The sequence below is a fragment of the Heterocephalus glaber genome, unplaced genomic scaffold, assembly GCF_053883595.1.
Source record: "Heterocephalus glaber isolate CG9 unplaced genomic scaffold, H.glaber_assembly_v1.0 deba00001461, whole genome shotgun sequence".
NCBI classification, from domain to species: Eukaryota; Metazoa; Chordata; class Mammalia; order Rodentia; family Bathyergidae; genus Heterocephalus; species Heterocephalus glaber.
In genome coordinates this window covers 26,202,419-26,223,077 of record NW_028258308.1, presented here as the reverse complement: position 1 = coordinate 26,223,077, position 20,659 = coordinate 26,202,419, and the positions used below count along the sequence as shown (strand labels likewise).

General features: G+C 33.1%; 1 protein-coding gene across 8 annotated transcripts in view; it reads left to right on the top strand.

Moving 5' to 3' along the window:
- Positions 1-20,659, top strand: part of Tusc3 (tumor suppressor candidate 3) — a 297,038-nt gene that overhangs the window by 192,523 nt on the left and 83,856 nt on the right. For all 8 annotated transcript variants that reach the window (XR_015453460.1, XR_015453461.1, XR_015453459.1 and 5 more), the window contains 3 exons: positions 1,446-1,511; positions 13,518-13,590; positions 17,212-17,302. Coding sequence is in view for 5 of the 8 variants with exons in the window: in XM_087217201.1 (XP_087073327.1) it covers positions 1,446-1,511; positions 13,518-13,590; positions 17,212-17,302 (230 nt within the window). In the remaining 3 variants the exon portion in view is untranslated. The remainder of the gene's footprint in view (positions 1-1,445; positions 1,512-13,517; positions 13,591-17,211; positions 17,303-20,659) is intronic.

The window sequence follows — 20,659 nt, the reverse complement described above, 5'->3', positions numbered from 1 at the left end:
TGTTTTCATACATGCATACACTTTTATATACCCATTCCTTACATTCCCATCTCACATTCCTTTTCTCCTGCCTGCTACCAGTCATCCTTCTACTTTTATGTCATCTTTTTTTAAAATTCCACATATTAGTGAAAATATGTGATACTTACAATCTTTTTGAATCTGGCTTATTTCACCAAACATGGTGAAGTTTAATTGTATATGATAGGATTCTTTAGAACGTATCTCTTGAATGTATCAGAAATGGCTCTTTCAGCCAGTTTACCTGAAGCTGTGCTTAAATAATACATCTCAACATCCCTACAAATTAGGAGCCAGGCTTTGAATTATGGAGAAATTAAAGATGGAAACAAAGATGATTTAGATTAGGAGGTAAAGACTTTATGTGAAAATACCAAGACAGGATTGATGATACAAAATAGAATTTTTTCTTCAAGAGACCTTAAGAATCATCTAACACATTTCCTGATTTTATTGCTGAGAGAATACTGAATTTATGAGAGATTTCATGACCTTCTTAAAGTTAAAAGTGAGTAAGGAATAATTTTCTGACTTCTAGTTAAAAAATATTTTTATTAAAACACAATTTCAGTTTTGCTTATTATCAAAATCAAAAACAAGAAAAATATTGAATGAAGAGAAATGTTGAAAGGCTCACTGGGTCCTCTCAGTAATATAGTTATGCATTTTAAGTGACATAAAAATTAAGGATTTTGCTTTATAGGTTGTTGTGTTTCTTCTCCAGTATTCTTTGTAAGTGAAAAACCTAAGAACTTTTATTTAAAACAGCTGCATACCAACTAATTTCATATTGAAATTAATGGCAGAAATATTGTTGAAGTCAGTTTAGAAGCGAAATATTCGAGAGGGAGACTTATGTCAGGTTTTCCATAGTCAGTTTCAAATATAGTCAGTTGGTTTTCTTCCTAGCTGTCGAATTAAATTGTGTCTTTTTAAATAGGGTAATAATTTTAACAATTTCATTTTGAAAAGAAATGTTCTAATGAAAATGTGTACTTATAAAGGTAAAACTTTGATATTATGGAAAAGAGTTATTCGACATGTGACCATGTTTTACTTATTTTAAAAGATGAAGAATCAGAAAGATTATTTGGTCTGATTTGTATCTTGTACCATCAGTTACATTTTTTGCAGAAATCTCTGCAAAAATCATTACATTGTGTGCCTCTGTTTGTAATAAATTTTTAAACAAGTTATATTTACTCATGTAAATTTACTTTGATATTAAGTTGCTCTCTACATTTTATAATCATCAATCACTAGTTTCATCTATTTCTAGTTAATGGTTTATTTAAAAGAATTCAAAATGAGAACTTAAGTACTGCAATAGATATTTCTACTGCTCATCTTCATTACATAAAGGTACAAAATAATTATGTTCTTTTCTCAGAAACTAAATTTTCTTTCTTTGTCTTGTTTTATAGAGCTACATTCATGGGAGCAGCCAGGCTCAATTTGTGGCAGAGTCACACATTATTCTGGTACTGAATATCCTTTAAAATAACTGATTAATTGAAAAGGAGAAACCAAAGCTACACGCTATCAAATTGATTTTCTCCCCTGGTGATAAATATCAAGATATTTAAAAGAGATTAAATTTTAAACTTTATTACTAATTTTCTAATTCTCATGCTAATTATTTCCTGTTATAGTATAATTTCATTGTTATCCTGAATCATTAATACACTAATTTTCTGTTTTATGCTGACTATTGAATTTAAAAGTATTGCTTTTACTCTTCACTAATTATCTCTGCCTAGAGTTTTTTGCATGTGCATTTAAGATGATTTCCTCTACAGGATCAAATAGGAGGGGAAAATTGCCTTGTGAAATAAATAGCAGCATTAAAAAAAGGAATTATCTATCTTTTGTGTGGAGTCAGAGAAACAGTACACGTAAAACATATAGTACTCACGAAAGGTTCATTGGTTTAATCCTCTCTTTGTTCCCCACTTTCTCACTCAGCACTTGGCTGCTCAGCCATAGTGTGCATAAATATGTATTTATTGGTTTATTCTTTAGTGTTTGACAAAGGTAATAGACAACAAAAAATTATATCTCCATGGTATTTATCTGAATCATATTTTGGAGCAATTTACTTTTTCCACAGTAAGATTAGTTGAACCCTTCCATTCCTGTTAATTTTTTTTTTTTTTTTTGGTACTGAGGATTGAACTGAGGACCTTGTGCTTACAAGGCGTTGGCACACTGAGCTAGATCCCTGGCCCCCACATTTTTTATTTAGCTGTGTTTATGAAGCAAAAAACATTAATGTTAAAACAAATGGTAAAAAACTCCAAGTATTTGTCACGGATAAGTTGTAAGTTTTTAATTCTTATTTATTTATATATGGTAGTTTTTTATTTACTAATTTGGGTCAGACATGGTGTAAGATTTTTACAGTATACTTTACTCAAAGTAGCAAATCGGTAGCACATTAGGAAGACAAATAAAGAGAAACTGCAGAGACCATTATTCCATTGTAGGGCAGAAATGCTGCAATGCATGGGCAAGCTGAGATTTAGGATTCAAAGACATTTCACCAGCAGTATGAAATTGTCAATATAGATTTTAGCAGTAATACATAAAATATTTGAAATGTTTATATGCTAACAGTATTTATTTATTTCTTAACATATCCTGTGATTTATTTTAGAGATGTCTGTTACAAATAAATTATTTTATAATCACAGATTTTATTATCAGTAAAAATTTTTAAAAAGCCATTTTACAATATTTTCTTATTTTCACTAGGCAGACTTTACTAATATTTTTGAACTTACACACTTTTTAAACTTTGCATGTGTTTTTTCCCTTTATTCCAAAAAAAAAAAGGTAAACACTGGGTGATTACTTTTGTGTTATATGTAGAGAATGTTTCTGCCTTCTTTTGCTCCTTCTAATTTAGTAAATCAAATCATTAGATGCAGTTGCTCTGTACAAACTTTTGTTGAAAAAAAACAGAGAAAACAGATGAAGTTGTTTGGTGTCCTAGCTTATAGATTCATACTTATAATGAGTAAGGTTTTATCCATATCAGAAGTGTTTTATTTTTAAAAACTTAGTAAGGAAAAAGGGAAATAGTCTTAAGTACTCAATGAGAAAAAAATAATGTGAAAAAGAAACATGATATTTTAATATGGAATATATTTGAACCATCTATATAACTTACACAATTCTTTGTTTTTCCTAGTACAAATTCATTTTTATTTCATGTTTTTCATTAGCTACATATGATTTCAATACCTGATATAAATATGAATAAGTTATTTGATGTTTGCAAGAGGTAAGGTTGATAGAAAAATATTTATAATCCAGTGTGACAAAAAATAAAAGTGCTGCATGCAAAGGAAGCAGCAAGAGATGAATAAATTGGTGCCTAAGGAAGTTAAACTGACCTTTCAGCTGGGATTTGAAATGTAAAAAAGGAGGTTCACAGGCAGAATAAGGGAGAATAATCTGATAAGGAGGTAGAACAGGCTCATAATATACACTCTCAAGAGTATATATTAGACATTAGCTGCCTTATTCTTTATGAACTATTCTAAGGTTTAGCATGGGATGTCTTAATAAATTTGACTGTACAAAGAAAATAATGGCATACATATCTTGTTCTTATTTAAGCAATGAGAGTCAGTTAAGATTTGCTGAAGTAGTGATTTTGAGGTTCAAGTGGAGAGAGGAGAACAGAGGAAGTGAGAGGCACTGACAGTTTTGTTGCCATAGAGGAGAAACTTGAAACTAAGGTAATGGATGACTGACTCACTTGCTGCGGAAGAGGAAGAATTATCAAATCTTGATAATAACTGTCCTTGGTGAGGTTGAAGGATCCGAGTCAGATAACTTTGGAATTGAGGTAATGTGTTGATACATAGCTTAATATTAACAAAATGAAAATGTACCCTAGGAAAAGAAGGTTTGGAGAAAAAATATTTAGCCTAATAAAATTCCTAAGATTGATATGCCTTATGCATACTTCATTGATAAAGAATTCAATTTGTTTAAGGTATGTACTTGGGACCATAAAGCCAATAAGTTGAAGAGTCAAGAACTTAAAATTTTCAACCCATTTTTATTCTACTCAATAATATTTTCCCAGTAAGTCAAAACTACTATGGTGAATAGGCCAGTAAGTGTTTCACAAAGTTATACAGTAAGTAAATTTGTTAGCATTTCTGAAAGGACTTTTTCAATAAGGATACAGTGAGTAAAAGGTGTGTTTGTTAAGGCTAATTGCCTAATATAAACCCCTCAAAATCTGAAGATTCCACATCTAACTATGGAATAACAGGTTCTCTTTTGACATTAGACTGATGGGTATCGCTATCTACCTGTGTCTTACTGAAATGTCCTGATATTAAAAGAGAATAAGAGATTGGTCTCCAACCATCCAACCTCCATGCTCACTTCTAGTCCAGTTTATGAACTAGTTTGCACATCTCTGTCAATATCATAACAATACAGACTTCAGGTATTACACACAGTCCAGTTTCTTTACTGATCCTATTAATTAGTTTTCTTACTGCTTAAAAAATCAAAATAGTGACATGATCCCACATAAAGTAAGTTACTATTTGTATAAATTACATGCAATACCCACAGACAATGAACATCCTGCAGAACTAGTTAAAATATGTTTATATTAATTCTCAGTTACACATGCCGATAAATTTACTGTTGCTTCTTGGAAGGGAATCAGGATCTTACCAATTTAAAGGTAAATGAAAACAGATGTTAAAATTATTAGCATTTCGGGCTGGGGATTTAGCTCAGTGACGCTGAGCCTGCCTTGCAAGTGCAAGGTCCTGAGTTCAATCCCCGTACCAAAAAGTAATAATAACAATTAACATTTTATAGAAGACTCGATCCCCGGTACCAAAAAACAAACAAACAAACATTTTATAGAAGACTGAATGGGATCTAAAACATAAAATTATCTTCAATTTGCATCCACCATTAATTTTCTTTTGTAGCATGTTTTTCCTTGAAATAAACATTTGTTCTCTATTACAGATCAGAAACAGAGAGTAAAATTCTTTCTTAATAAGTGGAAAGCAATGTTATATTTATAAAAATTTGTATTTTAAAATATCTTAAACTTGTTGCTAGTTATAACCTTTGCTTCTATATCAACGCTTTTACTTCCAGCTGATATTTATTTGATACCATCTTCTTCAGATCCTAGAATTTAAGGGATGTGGAGAATTAAGGGACAATGGCAAGTGAAAGCTGACACATTTGATGTTAGAGCTGCTGACCCTAGAGCTCACATGTGCTGTATCCACTGGCACACCAGACCCCCTTTTGGTAAATTCAGGGGGAGCATTGCTGTCTAACAAGAGGCCATTCATCATCATTTGGTCTGCTTTGAATTTTAAATAGAGTTGTAAATGACATTAATGGTCCCACATCCCACCACCTTGGTTGCTTATTGGTAGAAATAATTGCGGAATAGTTAAGATAGTAAGATAATACTTTTCACAAATATTCCTCAATATGTGAAATTTCTCGGCTTTTTTAATGAAGATGAATCATTACTTGGTAATTACATGTCTTTTACTTGCCATGTTTGTAGGTGAATTTAGTAAGAAAAGCACATTTCAAGGTATTTCATGAAGACATACTTACAGTCTTAGATTTTAAGAAGATTCTAAAACCCATTGCATATCCTACCTTAATCTTATCATGTGATCACTACAAATTTTTCAAGAAATTGTTTTATACATAACATCATAAAAGATTTCATATATAGGGTTATCCAGTAAATTATGGTTTTATAATCTAGTTAAGATCTGTATGCCTTACACCTGAGTATTACTAAGTTTTGGACAGTTGTAAGCTTTTGTTAGAACATGATTGGTACTAAATAATTATTTGCAGAAGTTTACAGATTATAACCTATAAAGAGATTTTTAAATAATTGTAAACAGCTATTAATCTGTCTCTTCATTTAGACAAATATGAGAGACCCTGCCAGGCTTGGCAACTTTTATACTTCCACACACACATCCATGTACACACACAAGTGTGTGTTTGTATGTCCATATATATCTTACATCTTGTAAACACCAAATACCTTACTCATATTTACATGTGTGTTGAAAAATATGTATATATCTATTTGCCTAGTAAATCTCTGTAGCTTAAAATTCCTATTTTGAAGTAGTATTCACGAGAGTTTGTTAAATTCTTGCATTTCTTTATTTTCAAGTAAGAATAGAGCTAAATTCCTCTCAGGTATAGTATAGTTTTTTTTTATTGTTTATTTGCTAGCAGCCTTCTATCTCTATAGCAGAGGTTGGCACACTAGGACTGGTAGAGGCCAAATCTAGCCTTACTACTGTTCTCAGAAATAAAGTTTTATTCTTCTGTGCATTACCTATGACCACTTCTGCACTAAGAGAGCAGAATTGAGTAGAAGCACTAGACACCATGTGACTTTCATAGCTGAAAATACTTTTTAACCCCTGACAGAAAGTTGACAATTCCTACTCTGTAGGATGTGATTACTAAAGAAAGCAAAAATCTTCAACCTTATTAGCCCCATAACAGTTGTTAGTAGCTTTGTATTATTTTTCTTTCCTTTGCTCATTTATCTGCATTTATTTTTAAAGAGATGAAGTTATATTCTATATCCATTTTATTTCCATTTGTCATGACAAAAGTATCTTACTTTGTTACTAATAAAGGAATTTCTGTCAACTTCATTTCATATGATTGATTACTTAGTCCACCACACATATAGGCACTATACATTACAGTTGACATCTATGCTTATAAATTATCCTTAAATAGGGCTTCTTACTTTATAAACCTAAAACACAAGTTGACAAAGCACATTGGATATGAGAACAGAAACTTCCATCTAGCCAAAGTAAGGATGACCACTTGGGACACATGCATTCTGATGCCCAGAGTAAGTGTTTCAAAATGGTGTCCATGGGTCTGATTTTATAGATAAAAAGAGAACAAGCTGGTTGATAAAATTACATTGGATGACAAGAGTAGATCAGGTTACTGATGGATCATGGCTCACTTATGTTAAACATGCTGAGAATGCCTAAGTGAGAAAATGCTTTTACTGGGTTATTTATTATCTTTACATCATCAGGGAGTCAACAGAGACCAGCTGTGCTGGGTCAGAGTGACCTGGTTGACTGCAGTTTCGTGCCTCACATTTCATTCTTGTGACATTTTAAATCCTTTCTCAATTTGTGTAGTGACTTTCTTGGTATTTCATATTTTGCATTATTTATTTAGGAATCACTTTATGGGGTGGAATTCCTGGGCATTCTGGAATATGCATCAGTCACTGGCACATTAGAGTCAGTAATCATTAAGCCCTGCTGAGCTTTCTGACATGCTGGATCCTCAAAATGTTCCAAGTTAGATTTGAGTTTTCTGTTCTTTACCTGGCTTATTAATTTAATATATTAGAGATTTTGTATATTATGTGAACTCTTACATAATTTGATAAATGCTGCATCATTAATGCATTTGTTTTCAACTAAATATCAAATTTTGATTTAAATGAAATATAACATAGAAAGAAATAACATAAAGATAAAATTGTAATCTAAGTGGCCATACTTGAGATAGCAATTTATGAGTAATTTGTAAGATTTATAATGTGAATATGTAAAAGATATTTTAATGCTTTATGAAAAATTTTGTTTGGCATTAAAACGTTTCATGTTAAAATCAAGTTATTTTATTCCTTTGCACCACATTCTTTATCATTTTCATCTAACAACATCCTTCTGTGTCATTTTTTATGTTTTTTTTTCGTTTGCACCTTTCACTTACTAGCTTTGTAACTCTGAGCAAGTTATTTAGACCTCTCTTAGCATCAGCTTCCTTATTTGAAACTGATAATATCTACCCTGTTGCTGGTGGATAAGTTAGTAAACAAAGTTTCTACCATTTTGGGGCTAACTTAATAGTGGTAGGAGAAAGACAGTAAGTTTTTTTTTTAACATAGAGTCTAAAAGTTCTTTCAACAGTGTTATAGATAAAAATAAAGGAAATAGGATAGTATTATGGTTTGCATCAAGAATGTCACACATATGCAGGGCTTTTAGAAGGTGACTGTATAAATACCGAATAGTTTCTCTGGTGTGAGAAACTGAAAATGTAAATAAGGACTAAAATGTATAATAGGTAATGTGAAATAGGAAGAAAAGGGGCAAAGGGGAAGGAAGTGGGAGGGCTAGGGGAAAGGATAGAAGGGAATAGGATTAATATGAGAAAATGGAAAAATAGGAACAAAATCTTTCTAAATAGGGAGGAATGGAGGGGTTGAAGGGAGGTCTGGGCAAGGGTGAAAAATAAGAACCAAGAGAGACTATGTAAAGGTGCAAATTTCCAACGATGAATGTCATTATATTGTATACCTAAAATGTACCAATGATTAGAATGAATAATCGATAATGCAAAATAGGAAGAAAAGGTTCAAAGGGGTAGGGGTAGTGGGAGGGGCAGGGGAAAGGAAAGAAGGGAAAGGAAAAATGATGAGAAATGGAAAAAATAGAGATAAAGTCTTTGTAAATAGGAAAGGGTGGAGGGGGTGAAGAGAGGGCTAGGAATGGGGAAAAAGTAAGAACCAAGATGCATCATGTAAAGGTACAATTCCCAATGAGAAATGTAATTGTGTTGTATACCTACAATGTACCAATAAAAGAATTTAATAAAGTGCAAAAAAAAAAAAAAAAGAAAAGGTGACTGAATCACTGGGGACAATATAGCTGCCCTGGCTTTAGGAGGTGGAGCCTGGTCACTGAGGCGCGACCTGTAAGGGTACATCTCCTTCCCTGGCTCCTCCCTTCTTGGCACCAGGACTCAAGCAGCTCTTCCTCCATTATGCCCTTCTCCGGTGCCTTCTTGCCATGGACTGCTGCTGCCTGAAAACAGGACTGAAAACAGGAGCCAGAAGAAAGCTCTCTTCCCTTATGTGGTGACTATCAAGTTTTGTCCCTCAGCGATTAGCAAACTGACTAAGACAGAGGTAAAAGAAGGCTTTTCTAATAAGCTCATTTGAACAGAAACCTGATAGAGTGAAGGGAACAGAAACCTGATAGAATGGAGGGAACAGAAACCTGATAGAGTGAAGGGAGTGAGCTGCAAGGACATTCAAGGAAGAGCATTTGGGCAGTGGGAATAACAAGTTCAAAGATCCTGGCTTGTTGGACAAATAGCAAGGGCAAGAGTAAGAGCAAATAAGGACAGGGTAGTTAGTATAGACAGTAGTTTGAGGTACAAATCATAAAGAATCTTGCATTCATTTTGAGGTTCTTGTATTTTACTCAGAGTGAAATGCAAAACTATTAGAGTGAGATGTTTCCTGACTTATTTTCAGACTGTTAGAAGAAAAACCTAGACAAAGTAGGAAAACCTGCATGTAACACTACAATCAATTTTTATTGAGAAAAATGATGATGAAGTCATGTAAATAATGAGAATGGAGATGTACTTAAATGGGCAAAAGAAAATAAGCAATCTGAAAATTAAACAAAAACTGAAGAAGTCATATTAAAGGACATTCATACTCAAAAAGGAGTTATTAATACTCCTTCCTACATACAAACTTGATAAAATTAATAGTCTAATAGTACTATGTTAACAAAATGTAAGGAAAATTAAAACTTACATTGCTCATTTTAGATAATATCTAGTAAATTTTAAAATATATATACTCATGCCTCAGGAATTCTATCTCTAGATGTAGACCTTTGGAAAACTATTGTATGTATATACTAGGAGAACTATACAAAGTTACTCTCCACAGAAATATGTTTGTTTTTTCAGTTTATTTTTTATTAGTATATGTTAACAGTACATAATGATTACATTCATCATGGGAAGTAGGTACATGTATGTAACACATCTTAATTCTTTTTTTAACCCTTTCTCCTCCCTTCTTTACCCATTCTCTCCATCTCTTGATCCTCTACCATTTACAGAAGATCTACCTCTATTTTGTACTATCTGTATTTTATTTTGCTCTTTATTATTTTGCATTTCTCATATAAGGAATCATGGCATATTTAACTTCATGTGTCTTATTTATTTCACTGAATATTATGGTCTTCAAAGTTCCCTACAGATAACTGTAATTTATGTTTATTTATGCCAGAGTAGTACTCCATGGTGTGTATAAATACCACATTTTCTTTATCCATTCATCTGCTGAACATACAGACCACTTGTAAGATTTAACTATTATGAATTGTGTTGCTATAACCATAGATATTCATGTATAACTGTAATACGATATCTTTTACTCTCTGAGAAGATACCTAGAAGGGAAATAACTATTTGTAATAGCAAAAATTTGGGAACAATTTAAATGTTATCAGCAAGACAATGCAATGAGATGTGTTATAAGCCTAGGAAATCTTAAACATAATTTTCTTTTATGATATTGTGTGAAATCCAAAGCAGTTCAGATGAGAACCAGATTGCTCAGTTTTCAGCATTGTAATATAACAATTTAGAGGGAGAGTAGTAAAACCAGAATGAAGATACATGTAAGTTATGTCCAATAAAATGTAATTTAGCTAAAATACTTTTCACTGAAATCATGTTACATTTAGTATGTTTATAAACACGTACATATATTTGTGTACATGTGTATTTATGTGTAAAATATGACACTGAAAATACTTCTATAGCTTTATACTCATTAAAATTGTCAAACATTTAATTTTATAATCTATTTTCCTCAATAATAGAAATAGTCTCATTTTCCCCAGTTTCATTAATGGAATAGAGGAACCTACTTATTAGATAGAATCTTTAAGTGAATGTTTCAAAATACCTATGTATGTGAATTTTAAATGCCTTTTAAAATTTTGCAGACATCTTTTATAAAGTACTCTAGAATTCTGCAAAAATTATCAAATTAAATATATATTTAAATGTATAGTTTAAAATTTATGTATGAATATAAATTGGTGTTGCAAAATAAAAAGATTAAAAGGGAAAAACAATAACTGCTTGTTAGGAGTCAACATTCGTCACATTTCTCTGCTGAAAAATAAGTTAATTGAATCCCTGACACATGAGCACTTTTAGTGTATAAATTTTAAATGTTTTCTGTCATTTACTATTATCAATTCCCAGTGATTTTGGATTTAGGGGACTGTATATGGGAAGATGGTCCAAAACACTTGAGTATTAAATCCTCAAAGTCTACAGACCAGATATTCTCACACCAGTTCAAAAGACAGTTGCAAGTTTGAGTCCAACCTTGGCAACTAGGCAACTTAGGAAAACTTTATCTCAAAATTAAATAATACAGAGGCTAGAGATGTACCTAGTATGAAGTTCCTGAGTTCAGCTCCAGCACCCTGGGTGGGGCATTGTTCTTTTTTTATGTGATTCCTATGTGATTGAATATCCATTGCTCTGTGATTGAAACTCAAAAAGTCGGTAATTATCCAAATTTTAGTGGTTTTCAAATTGTGCATTATAAATCTCTAAACATTAAGTGTTGGTAACTGGTACCTTAGTTCACAAACTTATTTCATTCCATGACTCTAGAAGAGATGGCCAGGGTCATATTCATCGCTGGATGCAGAGTTGACAAACAACAAAAAAATCTTGCCAGATGCTTCTGTTTGTGAACCAAATTGTGCACAAATAAAAATGTTCATGAATCAAGGCACCGCTGTATATGAGTGCATGTGGTGGGGAGGAGCAGCATTACATGAAGCTTTTTGTCTTGTATATATTAGGCTTCCAAGCAAGGGTTTTTCTTCTTTGTTACTTGCCAGAAAAGGTTTCAGTAGTAATAAGTGCTGTAGTAGGGACACTATTTGTGTAAGGGGTGGGTGTAAGCATAAATGCCTAACTAGAGGGGTCTAGTCATTTATTATTATATGGGTGTTTTTTATTATCTAGAAATTGTAGTATATGTCTTGCAAATAGACTCAAATATACGTATTATAATTGTCAGGTAAAAAAAGTGGAAAACCAAGACCAGACCAGGCCACAACAAGCCTTTATTGCAGGGATGATCTGCCGGGCTGTCTCTGAAAAAAGGAGAGACAAAAGCAATATGGCCAGGGCAGGGAGCACTTCTTATAGGATCTGGGGTAGGTAGTGAGGTAGTGAGGTAGTGGCTAGGGACTGGAGGAGCCTGTGATGTCACTAGCTGTTAGGAAGAGAGCAAGTATTAGGTTACTCTTTTGGGGGGAGTGGGGCATGTTGGGCAGAAGGTAGCTATTATATACATCAGCCACCCTAAATCTGAGGGAAATCTATCAATAATTATAATTATTACTTAACTAAAAACCAGAAGTTCCATAATATAATTATGAAAACTCCCTCTTAGAAATATTTACTCTGTAGAACTTTGACTGCTTCCACTTACTTATGTGCACATAGCCAGCAATATCCTTCGGGCTGTTGCTGTTAGGGGTGGAGGAGATGTGTCCTGTGCAGACTTCGAGGAGACATCCTGTGCAGACTTATTGATACCATTTGCACATATGTAACAATAGAAATGTGAACAAGAAAATCACAATAGAATTAAGCTAAGTGAGGAATTTGTAGGCTAGAATTATTTTATTCTTTCTCTTCATTTTTTTCAGTCCATTAGCCATTTGGGCAGAATACATAAAAATATTTCCAGACTTGGTGGATTCTAAAATCTTCACAGAAAGTAAAAAAGAAATTTAATAAAATGGCAAGGAATAATCTTATCAAGTTGAAGAGCTCCCATCATCTTCTTAATCCCCAGCATCTTTCAGAATGGCCTGAATAAATCCACTCATAATGGAGACATTAAGTACAGAAGGAATTTTTTCTCAATTTTTTTCATTGGTACACATTTGCAGTACATAATTTTTATGTTACTTTTGTGTTTTCATTTTTACATTGTCAAACAGTTGACAGTTTAACAGTTGTCAGATTTAATTGTTGACTGATTATAATGTATTTCTTTAATTGTGTATGGATTATAACGGAATACTCAAATTTTCTAAGTGCGATGACACATGACCTTAGTAAAAATTTAAACAAATAAAATAATCTATGAAAAAACATTTAAATTTCAAGAAAAAGAAAGGTATGTAAATACGCATGCACTCACAGAGAAACACACTGAAAATGAAAAGGAAAAAAAGTTACTGAATACATTCTAATTTTCTATGATTGCCAATGAAATGTGTCACTGTGCCTATAAGTAATATCTATTTTTATGTATAATGTGAAGTGCTACAACTGGTTTTATGACAGTGTATGCAATTCATATGCATTGTGAAAGTTCTGGAATTGAAAAGCATTTAGAATTAAAATTGAAATTCCAGATTACACATTTAAAAAATTAAGGCATACAAAAAAATGGTAATTTTATGTAATTTAAAGAGAAGCAATTGCATTTACCTCTGCTTGCCTTTCTGTTTTAACCATTCTGGAACATTGTATTCAGATCCGGAGAATTATAGATTTTATTTGCATCTATTTCTATGGTTTCCTTGACAACTACTGTAGATGCTGCTATCACCATGGGGATGGTTCTTCTAAATGAGGCAGCAACTTCCAAAGGAGATGTTGGAAAAAGACGGAGTAAGTCTCTGTGTTGGTGTTTCATTTTGTTTTAATCTTAAAATTCATTTAAGTCAAATAGGAAATATAGAAAAAACCTTTCGTAAACATAAACTTCTAATGAAGTTTTCTGATTTAAAGAAGGTCAAGTTGTTTCTGTTTGTTTTTACTTTTTTCTCCTACTTGGATGTATGTATGCGTAAACATACTTAAAAATGCATTTCTTCCAAAGTTGGATTAAGGTGATTTTCTATGTAATTACATAAAGGGAGAGCTGTCACCACTCTTGTTAGGGATGCTCTGATCCCTTCTGCTGAAGTCATGATCTTTGTTGTAGTATCCACCCTGCAGAGAAGAGAGAGAATTTACTAGACAGAATCTTCAGAGATTTTTCTGGCACATTATATGTCCTGTATGCTATGAGAATCAGGTATGAACTAGAAGCCTGACCCAGTAGGGTCTTCTGTGATACTCAAATACTACATTGTCTTCCAGGCCCCTCCAAGACTGTCTTTTATCCATATTTTTAACAGGGAGCATTACCTGATGCTATATTTTCTAGGAGTTTTGTTTTTTCCATTGATACACTAAGATTTACAATTTTTTTAAAGCAAGTTAATGCTATCCTTTGATGGAATAGTTCCTCTCAGGGTTGAGAGAAAAAATTTAGTTTCCTGAAGTAACAACTTTTGGCAGCAAAAAGAATACGTGGAAAATATCTTCTGGCTCAAGGAACATAGGTTTGGAGAAGACAGAGGATCTTGGTATCAATATTTTCTGCTACAGACCTTTAATTAATATCAAGTCCCTATATGATTTTATTATTATACATCTACAAACCTATAATTAAATTTTTTCTCAATACGCTTCACATTTCTGAACTCTTTTTAACACCCCAAATTTATACATAAAATGACTAATAATTTAAGATATTTAAAATAAAAAGACAGACATTTTCTTTTTGGGATATTTCAGTTTTGGTTTTTTCGAGACAGGGTCTTGTTATGTAGTTCAGACTGGCCTTGAACTCACTGTGTAGAACCATTTGGTGCCATCCACCTGCCTCACCCTTCTGAGTGCTGGGATTACAGGCATATGTGAACACATGCAGCTCTCCTTATGAGATTTTTATTTAGTATGATGTGTAGGTAAATGAATCGTAGTGATTTCTGAAAACTTAAAATTGTTATGTGCTGAAATGTTTGGAAGTAATGTGCAGTCAAGAGGGCCCTCTTTTTCCATGGTACTATCTGTACATTGTAAAGGAACTGTTGAAGAAATGAGTACATTGCCTTGTTTAATAGTTCACTGTTGTTAAACATCATTGCATGGTGTAGTCTTTGGAGTAAACAATGTGATTTTCTCGGGATTTATAAATCATGCATATGAGGACATACACTTAACGTGTTCATATATTTATCCTAGATTCTGTCATATAAAGGTAAGAAATAGTAATATTTAGTAATAACTTAATCTGGTGATGTCTGTAATATTGAGTTTATAAAATTACTATTTCTGACTTGAGAGATGTCTGTATCATAACTCCTACTCCCACTCACCTCCAAATTGGGGTGAGGGGCATACACATGCATATAAGTGAGCAGGGAAATGTATTTTTGAATTATTTCTTTTTTATTCTGATATGATTTCTGATTTTGACATGCCATGATGTTTAATGCTGCCCGGGTCAAAGTGCCTCCATCTCACCATGGCATTTTCTCCTTACAGATTGTTACCTCGTTGTGGGTTTATGGGCTGCTCTGGTTTGTTTGTAATTGCTAACCCCTCACTGTATTTAGTCCTTTTCTATTACCCATGCAAGTACTTAGTAGAAGTCTTTGTTCCACTGCATAAAATCAACAAATAAATTCTGTTTTACTTTATACACTTTGAGCTTCATTTCCCGTTGAGCCCGATTCAGTGAGGATATCGACTTCTGTCAAGGGAGTGAAAAGAGTGCTTTATGCCTCTTCTGATAAATAAAGAAAGGTGACATACAGGAAAAGAAGAAAGATTTGCTAAAATACCATCCGAGAAGTTAAAAAGTAAAACATTGTAGAATTAATTCTAGGTTTAGTGAGATTGTTGCCAGGAGTTGTTAATATGCGATACCTTAAGGCCTGGTTTTTGTCATGCTTGGATATTGTATAAGACTTTTTAAAGATTTTTTTATTTAGTGACATTCAGAAACTCATTTTTTACCTTTTCAGCTAATATTCATAGGAAATTCAACTGTATGAGTGTTGTCTAAAATAAAATATCACAAAGGCTGCATTTATATGCTATTATTAAAAGCTTATGAAGTTCCATAATTTGTGCTCAAAATTTAGGGAGTGACTCTCCTCCAGAGTTGAATGGAAATCAACTGGCTAGTAGACCCTGTTTTGACAGTGCCAAGCCTTCTCTGCCCCTTACTTTCAGGATTCTAATTAACCCTAGTTTCATTATGCTAGAAAAAAATTTAAAATCATATTTCATCATTATAGAAGTATATAGATCTGATTTTCCTCATCTTCTGCTTTGTTATTTTTAATCCTTTATCCTTTTTAAATAAAACTTTCAGATATTTTAAGTTTTTTTAGAATTACCTGAAATTAAAGGAAATAAATATTGCCCAAATGTTTTATTTTTAAACAATGTTTAAATATTACCTATTGACCAGTAATCCTAATATCTAATTTTATAGAACAGATTTCAAGAAAATGTATTCAATGTATTTGTTTTTTTCATTCCAAAGATAGCTACATTTAATTGGCTCAGATTTTTAAACATTTAAATCTTATTAGCATGTTTACTAACAATGAATCTTATTATATAATTAAATATCTAAAACACATATGCAAAAGAAATCTATTAGTTTATTACTTGTCTACTCTGGAGTGCCATCTTCACAACCATAATAGACAGGAAATTAAAAAAAATAATTTTCCAATTGTCATCTTTCCTGAGACAATAATACTGAAAACCTGGACCCCAGCACATACTACTGTAGCCTGTGCCCTTTGTTCTTTTCTAAAACAGCTGCAGTGCTACCAGTATTACCTACTGCAGAATGGGGTTTTCCTGCCTCTGGCTCTTGCTGAGAGCATATTTTCTTACTCTCCAAGCTTTTATGCCTAGTCTTCTATACACAAGGATGAGCTCTTTCTAGGTAACATGCTTTTACTGCAGCAATAATCTAACTAATAACTTCAAATTATATTTCTTTCTGAATATTGCATGGCATTTGGAAAAGAATAAAATTATATTTACCACTCTAGTTTGCAAATGTTCCTGCTGTTACAGCCAGTGCTTCCTAATGGAGGGGCTGATAATCTTGCTTGTGGTTTATCACCTATTTTGTTTCACTTTGATCCCTCTGGAGCATTTTAGTACTTGTGGGAACTATATAAGAGAAGAAAACCACTAGAAGACTTAGATCAGTCACTGTGTTGTTTTCATATCCTAAATAGTACATATTCATTGAGAAGAATATGGAAAGTAATGAATTGTATTGTGGATTATCTGGTTTGTTGTACCTATATGTGCCATGAACTATTAAATGTAAGTATTTTGTAATTGAATACATTTTTAAAAAAATAAATATTTGAATTGCCATTTGCATGTTTTTAGAGACTAATGGTATTTTCTTTTTCTTTCTAGTAATTTGCCTAGTGGGATTAGGCCTAGTGGTCTTCTTCTTCAGTTTTCTACTTTCAATATTTCGTTCCAAGTACCACGGCTATCCTTATAGGTAATATCTTTATACTAATGTGAATTTTTTCTTTTTTAACTACAAAATTCCAATAGTTAACATATAATTAAAGATTTATGTAAAGTACCTAATTAGCCATGCAATTTTAAATTCTGTTAAGCCATTCTTTGAGCACCTACCATGTGTTAGGCATAGTAGCCTCTGCAAAGGAGGTATAAGAGACATTGTGTTCCCAAGTAGGATATCATGTTCATTTTAGAGACATAACGAAATGAGTTCTAAGCTTTATGTACTTAACCTAATTTCTATTTGTCATAATTTTTACTTTATGTGCAAGATTGTTTTTTCATGTAATCTACTCTCAGTGTCACCTTTTGAATTCTGCAAACTTCTAACTTTTTAAAGAGCCTTTCTGCTGAGGTAGTAGAAGCAATGATGTATTGATAAAAAATAAAATTTCATGATACCTTACCTTCTTCATGTGAATAGTGGGCGTCTTAAGAGAATGTTTCTACATAGACCATAGGAGCAATACAGTATTAGCTTTATCTGAAGGAACAGAAAAAATATTACATGGAGAGGTGATCTGACTATGGAATTATAGTTGAAGAACAAGAATCTTCAGCCTCACCCCACTGTTTTCTCACATGGCTGGAGATACATTTCAGATTGTTTTCTTCCCACACTCATTAAAAATAAATGTGCTTGGGCTGGGGATTTAGCTCAGTGGTTTCGCTGCCTGCTGCGCAAGCGCAAGGACCTGAGTTCGATCCCTGGTACCAAAATAAATAAATGAATGTGCTAAGAGAATGGAAGGAGTGTGGATATCAGATCTGAGTTGTGGGGATCATCTGCCTTAAATGTAGCCTACAGTATAAATGAATTTTTAAAAACACCAATTGTGGGGACAACAAGAATAATAAGAAAGGCCAATGAAGTCCTCAGTGTTTTCACTTTATTCTTGATTTTAGCCACCCAATTTTGGTTTTGAAATTATAAAATGAACAAATTAATCAGATTAATTCATACCCAAGAAAAGATTAAGCTTTTTTACTTTTCCTTTTTTCCTACCTTGGGATTGAGAATCCTGGTTCTGTCTGACATATCTTAGTTTGATGTACCTGTGATCTGTATGGAATCTCTAAATGAAGCCAAATGGAAATACTTTGTATTTTTAAGCCTTTTAGCAAGGATTTTTTTTTTAAAAAAAACACTTAATATTAACTCATTTCAGTCTGTAGCACTCAAAATATGTCAAAGGAAAAGTTTTGTCCCTATTTTTGTAAAAAAGATAAACTGCACCAGGAACTGTCATTAGCTCCTCAAAACCTCTATGGTTGGTGGTCAGGAGGTGAGGAAAGGTAAAGGGCAGACTAGTGTTCCTGGTATTACCTACCATGTAATTGTACTTCAACGGTATTTCCTACATAGATTTTTCTCTGACATAGAAAAATAGTGACCAAGAAAAGAAAAAAAGCCAGCTTTTATTAGTTTTTCATGATAGTGTTATATTTGACAGCACTATTTTTGATACAATATGAATAGTTTTCAAGTTTGTCCTTTTTTCTAAGAAGTAGTTGTCATTTAGCAATAGCCTGGCAATTCTCTGGGCTTTTTTAAAGCCCAGGTGAAACATATAAATAACTTGTAGAGCTTTACAAAATTCATATTGTAGGCCTCATGTTAGATATACATAGTAAGCATATCTAAAACAGAAGTCATACCTACTTATTTTATTTCAACCTCCTTTTGGGGGGGGGTGTTTTTGGGTTGTTTTGGTTTTGGTTTTGATTTTTTTTAATTCATTAAGTTTATTGGTACATTTTAGGTATACAGTGTGATGACATTTATCATTGGGAATTTGTACCTTTATATAATATATCTTGGCTCTTATTTTTCCCTCATTCCTTTACCCTCCCTTCCACCCCTCCACCCTTCCCTATTTGCAAAGACTTTCTCTGATGTGAGAAAGTTAAAGTTTAAGGATCAAAATATATAATAGATAATGTGAAATAGGAAGAAAAGGTCCAAAATGGAAGGGGGAGGGGGAGGAGAAACGAAAGAAGGGAAAGGAATAAATATGAGAAAAGGATTTTTTGTGTTTTTGAGATAAGGTCTCACCATGTAGTTTAGGGTGGCCTCCAACTTGTGGCAATCCTCCTGCCTCTCCTGCCCAAGTGCTGGGATTACGAATGTACCACCATGCCCAGCCTATTTCAACTTTTTTATTGTGCAGCCAGTCACACTCCCTTGTCAAGATGAGCTTACCTTCAGCTGGCCTCTTAAGCCTGGAAATGTGCAGTCTCCTAGAAAAAGAGATGGAAGTCATGCCCTTGCAAGAGTAGCTTGTGAATATGAAACTTGACATTGTTCAGGTGAAAACCAGTAAAAAGCTGCCAAGCGACAGAGTCAGAAGAGAGCCTAGCAAAGAAGCTTGGGAAACCCGGTGAGCTAAACAACATGAGGTGCAGTGTGGAAGTGGAATGCTGGCCTGGCCTAGACATTTATTGTGCTGCTGGGTGTGTTTACCAGATTCAACAGCCTGGATACAGCTTGGCTACTCTGTCAAGCAATTTTAGATTCAGGTAGCCAAGAGGCAATTGAGCCATTTTAAATAATGCAAGGTACATTGTAAAGATAAGTAGAGAAGCAAGAACAGCTAAAAAGCTAGTTGCCATACAAATAAATCTCAACAGATTTTGCAGAGGTTCAGAAAAGTCATTTAACAGCATAAATTTATTGTTGGCATCTCATGCCCAGAAGTAGCTCAGTTGCTTACCTCTTACCTCTGATCCTTCTACCACTGCTACTACAGACAAATTTCTTTGTACTTCTCTCTCCTCCTTTTCAACTAATTGATGCCTTCTCTCTGCCTTTGGTTTCCATCCTGCTACGGTTTCACTCCTTCCATATAATTTATAAACTTTCTAAGAAAAAAGACCTGATTGGTTAAATTTGTGGCTTTCCAGTATGGGGCAGCCAAGCTAAGGAGAACTTTCATGCCAGTCTACCTCATCGGCCCTGGTCCTAGTGATCTATTTCTGATAGGACTGAAAAAAGTGCTTTATAGCTCTCAAGATCCTGAGTGATTATGGTGGAAAAGACATTTTTCTTCCTTACTTTCATGATTTTAATAAGAATTTCTGAAAACAGTGTTATTTTCCTTAGAGTTTTTTTTTTCCCATTTGCATAATGATTTCTCCATGAAAGAGAAACTTACTTTGCTAGGCATTGCACTCCTCTGATTCCATTTTAAAAATAAACTTTGTGTTTAAGCTTCTTCCCTTGAAGAAAAATTTTGAAGCGAAGGAAAACTTAAATAGCAAATATGAATTTTTGACAGCACATATCCTTATAATTAAATAACTTTATGATTTTTTTTTTATATTTATAGTC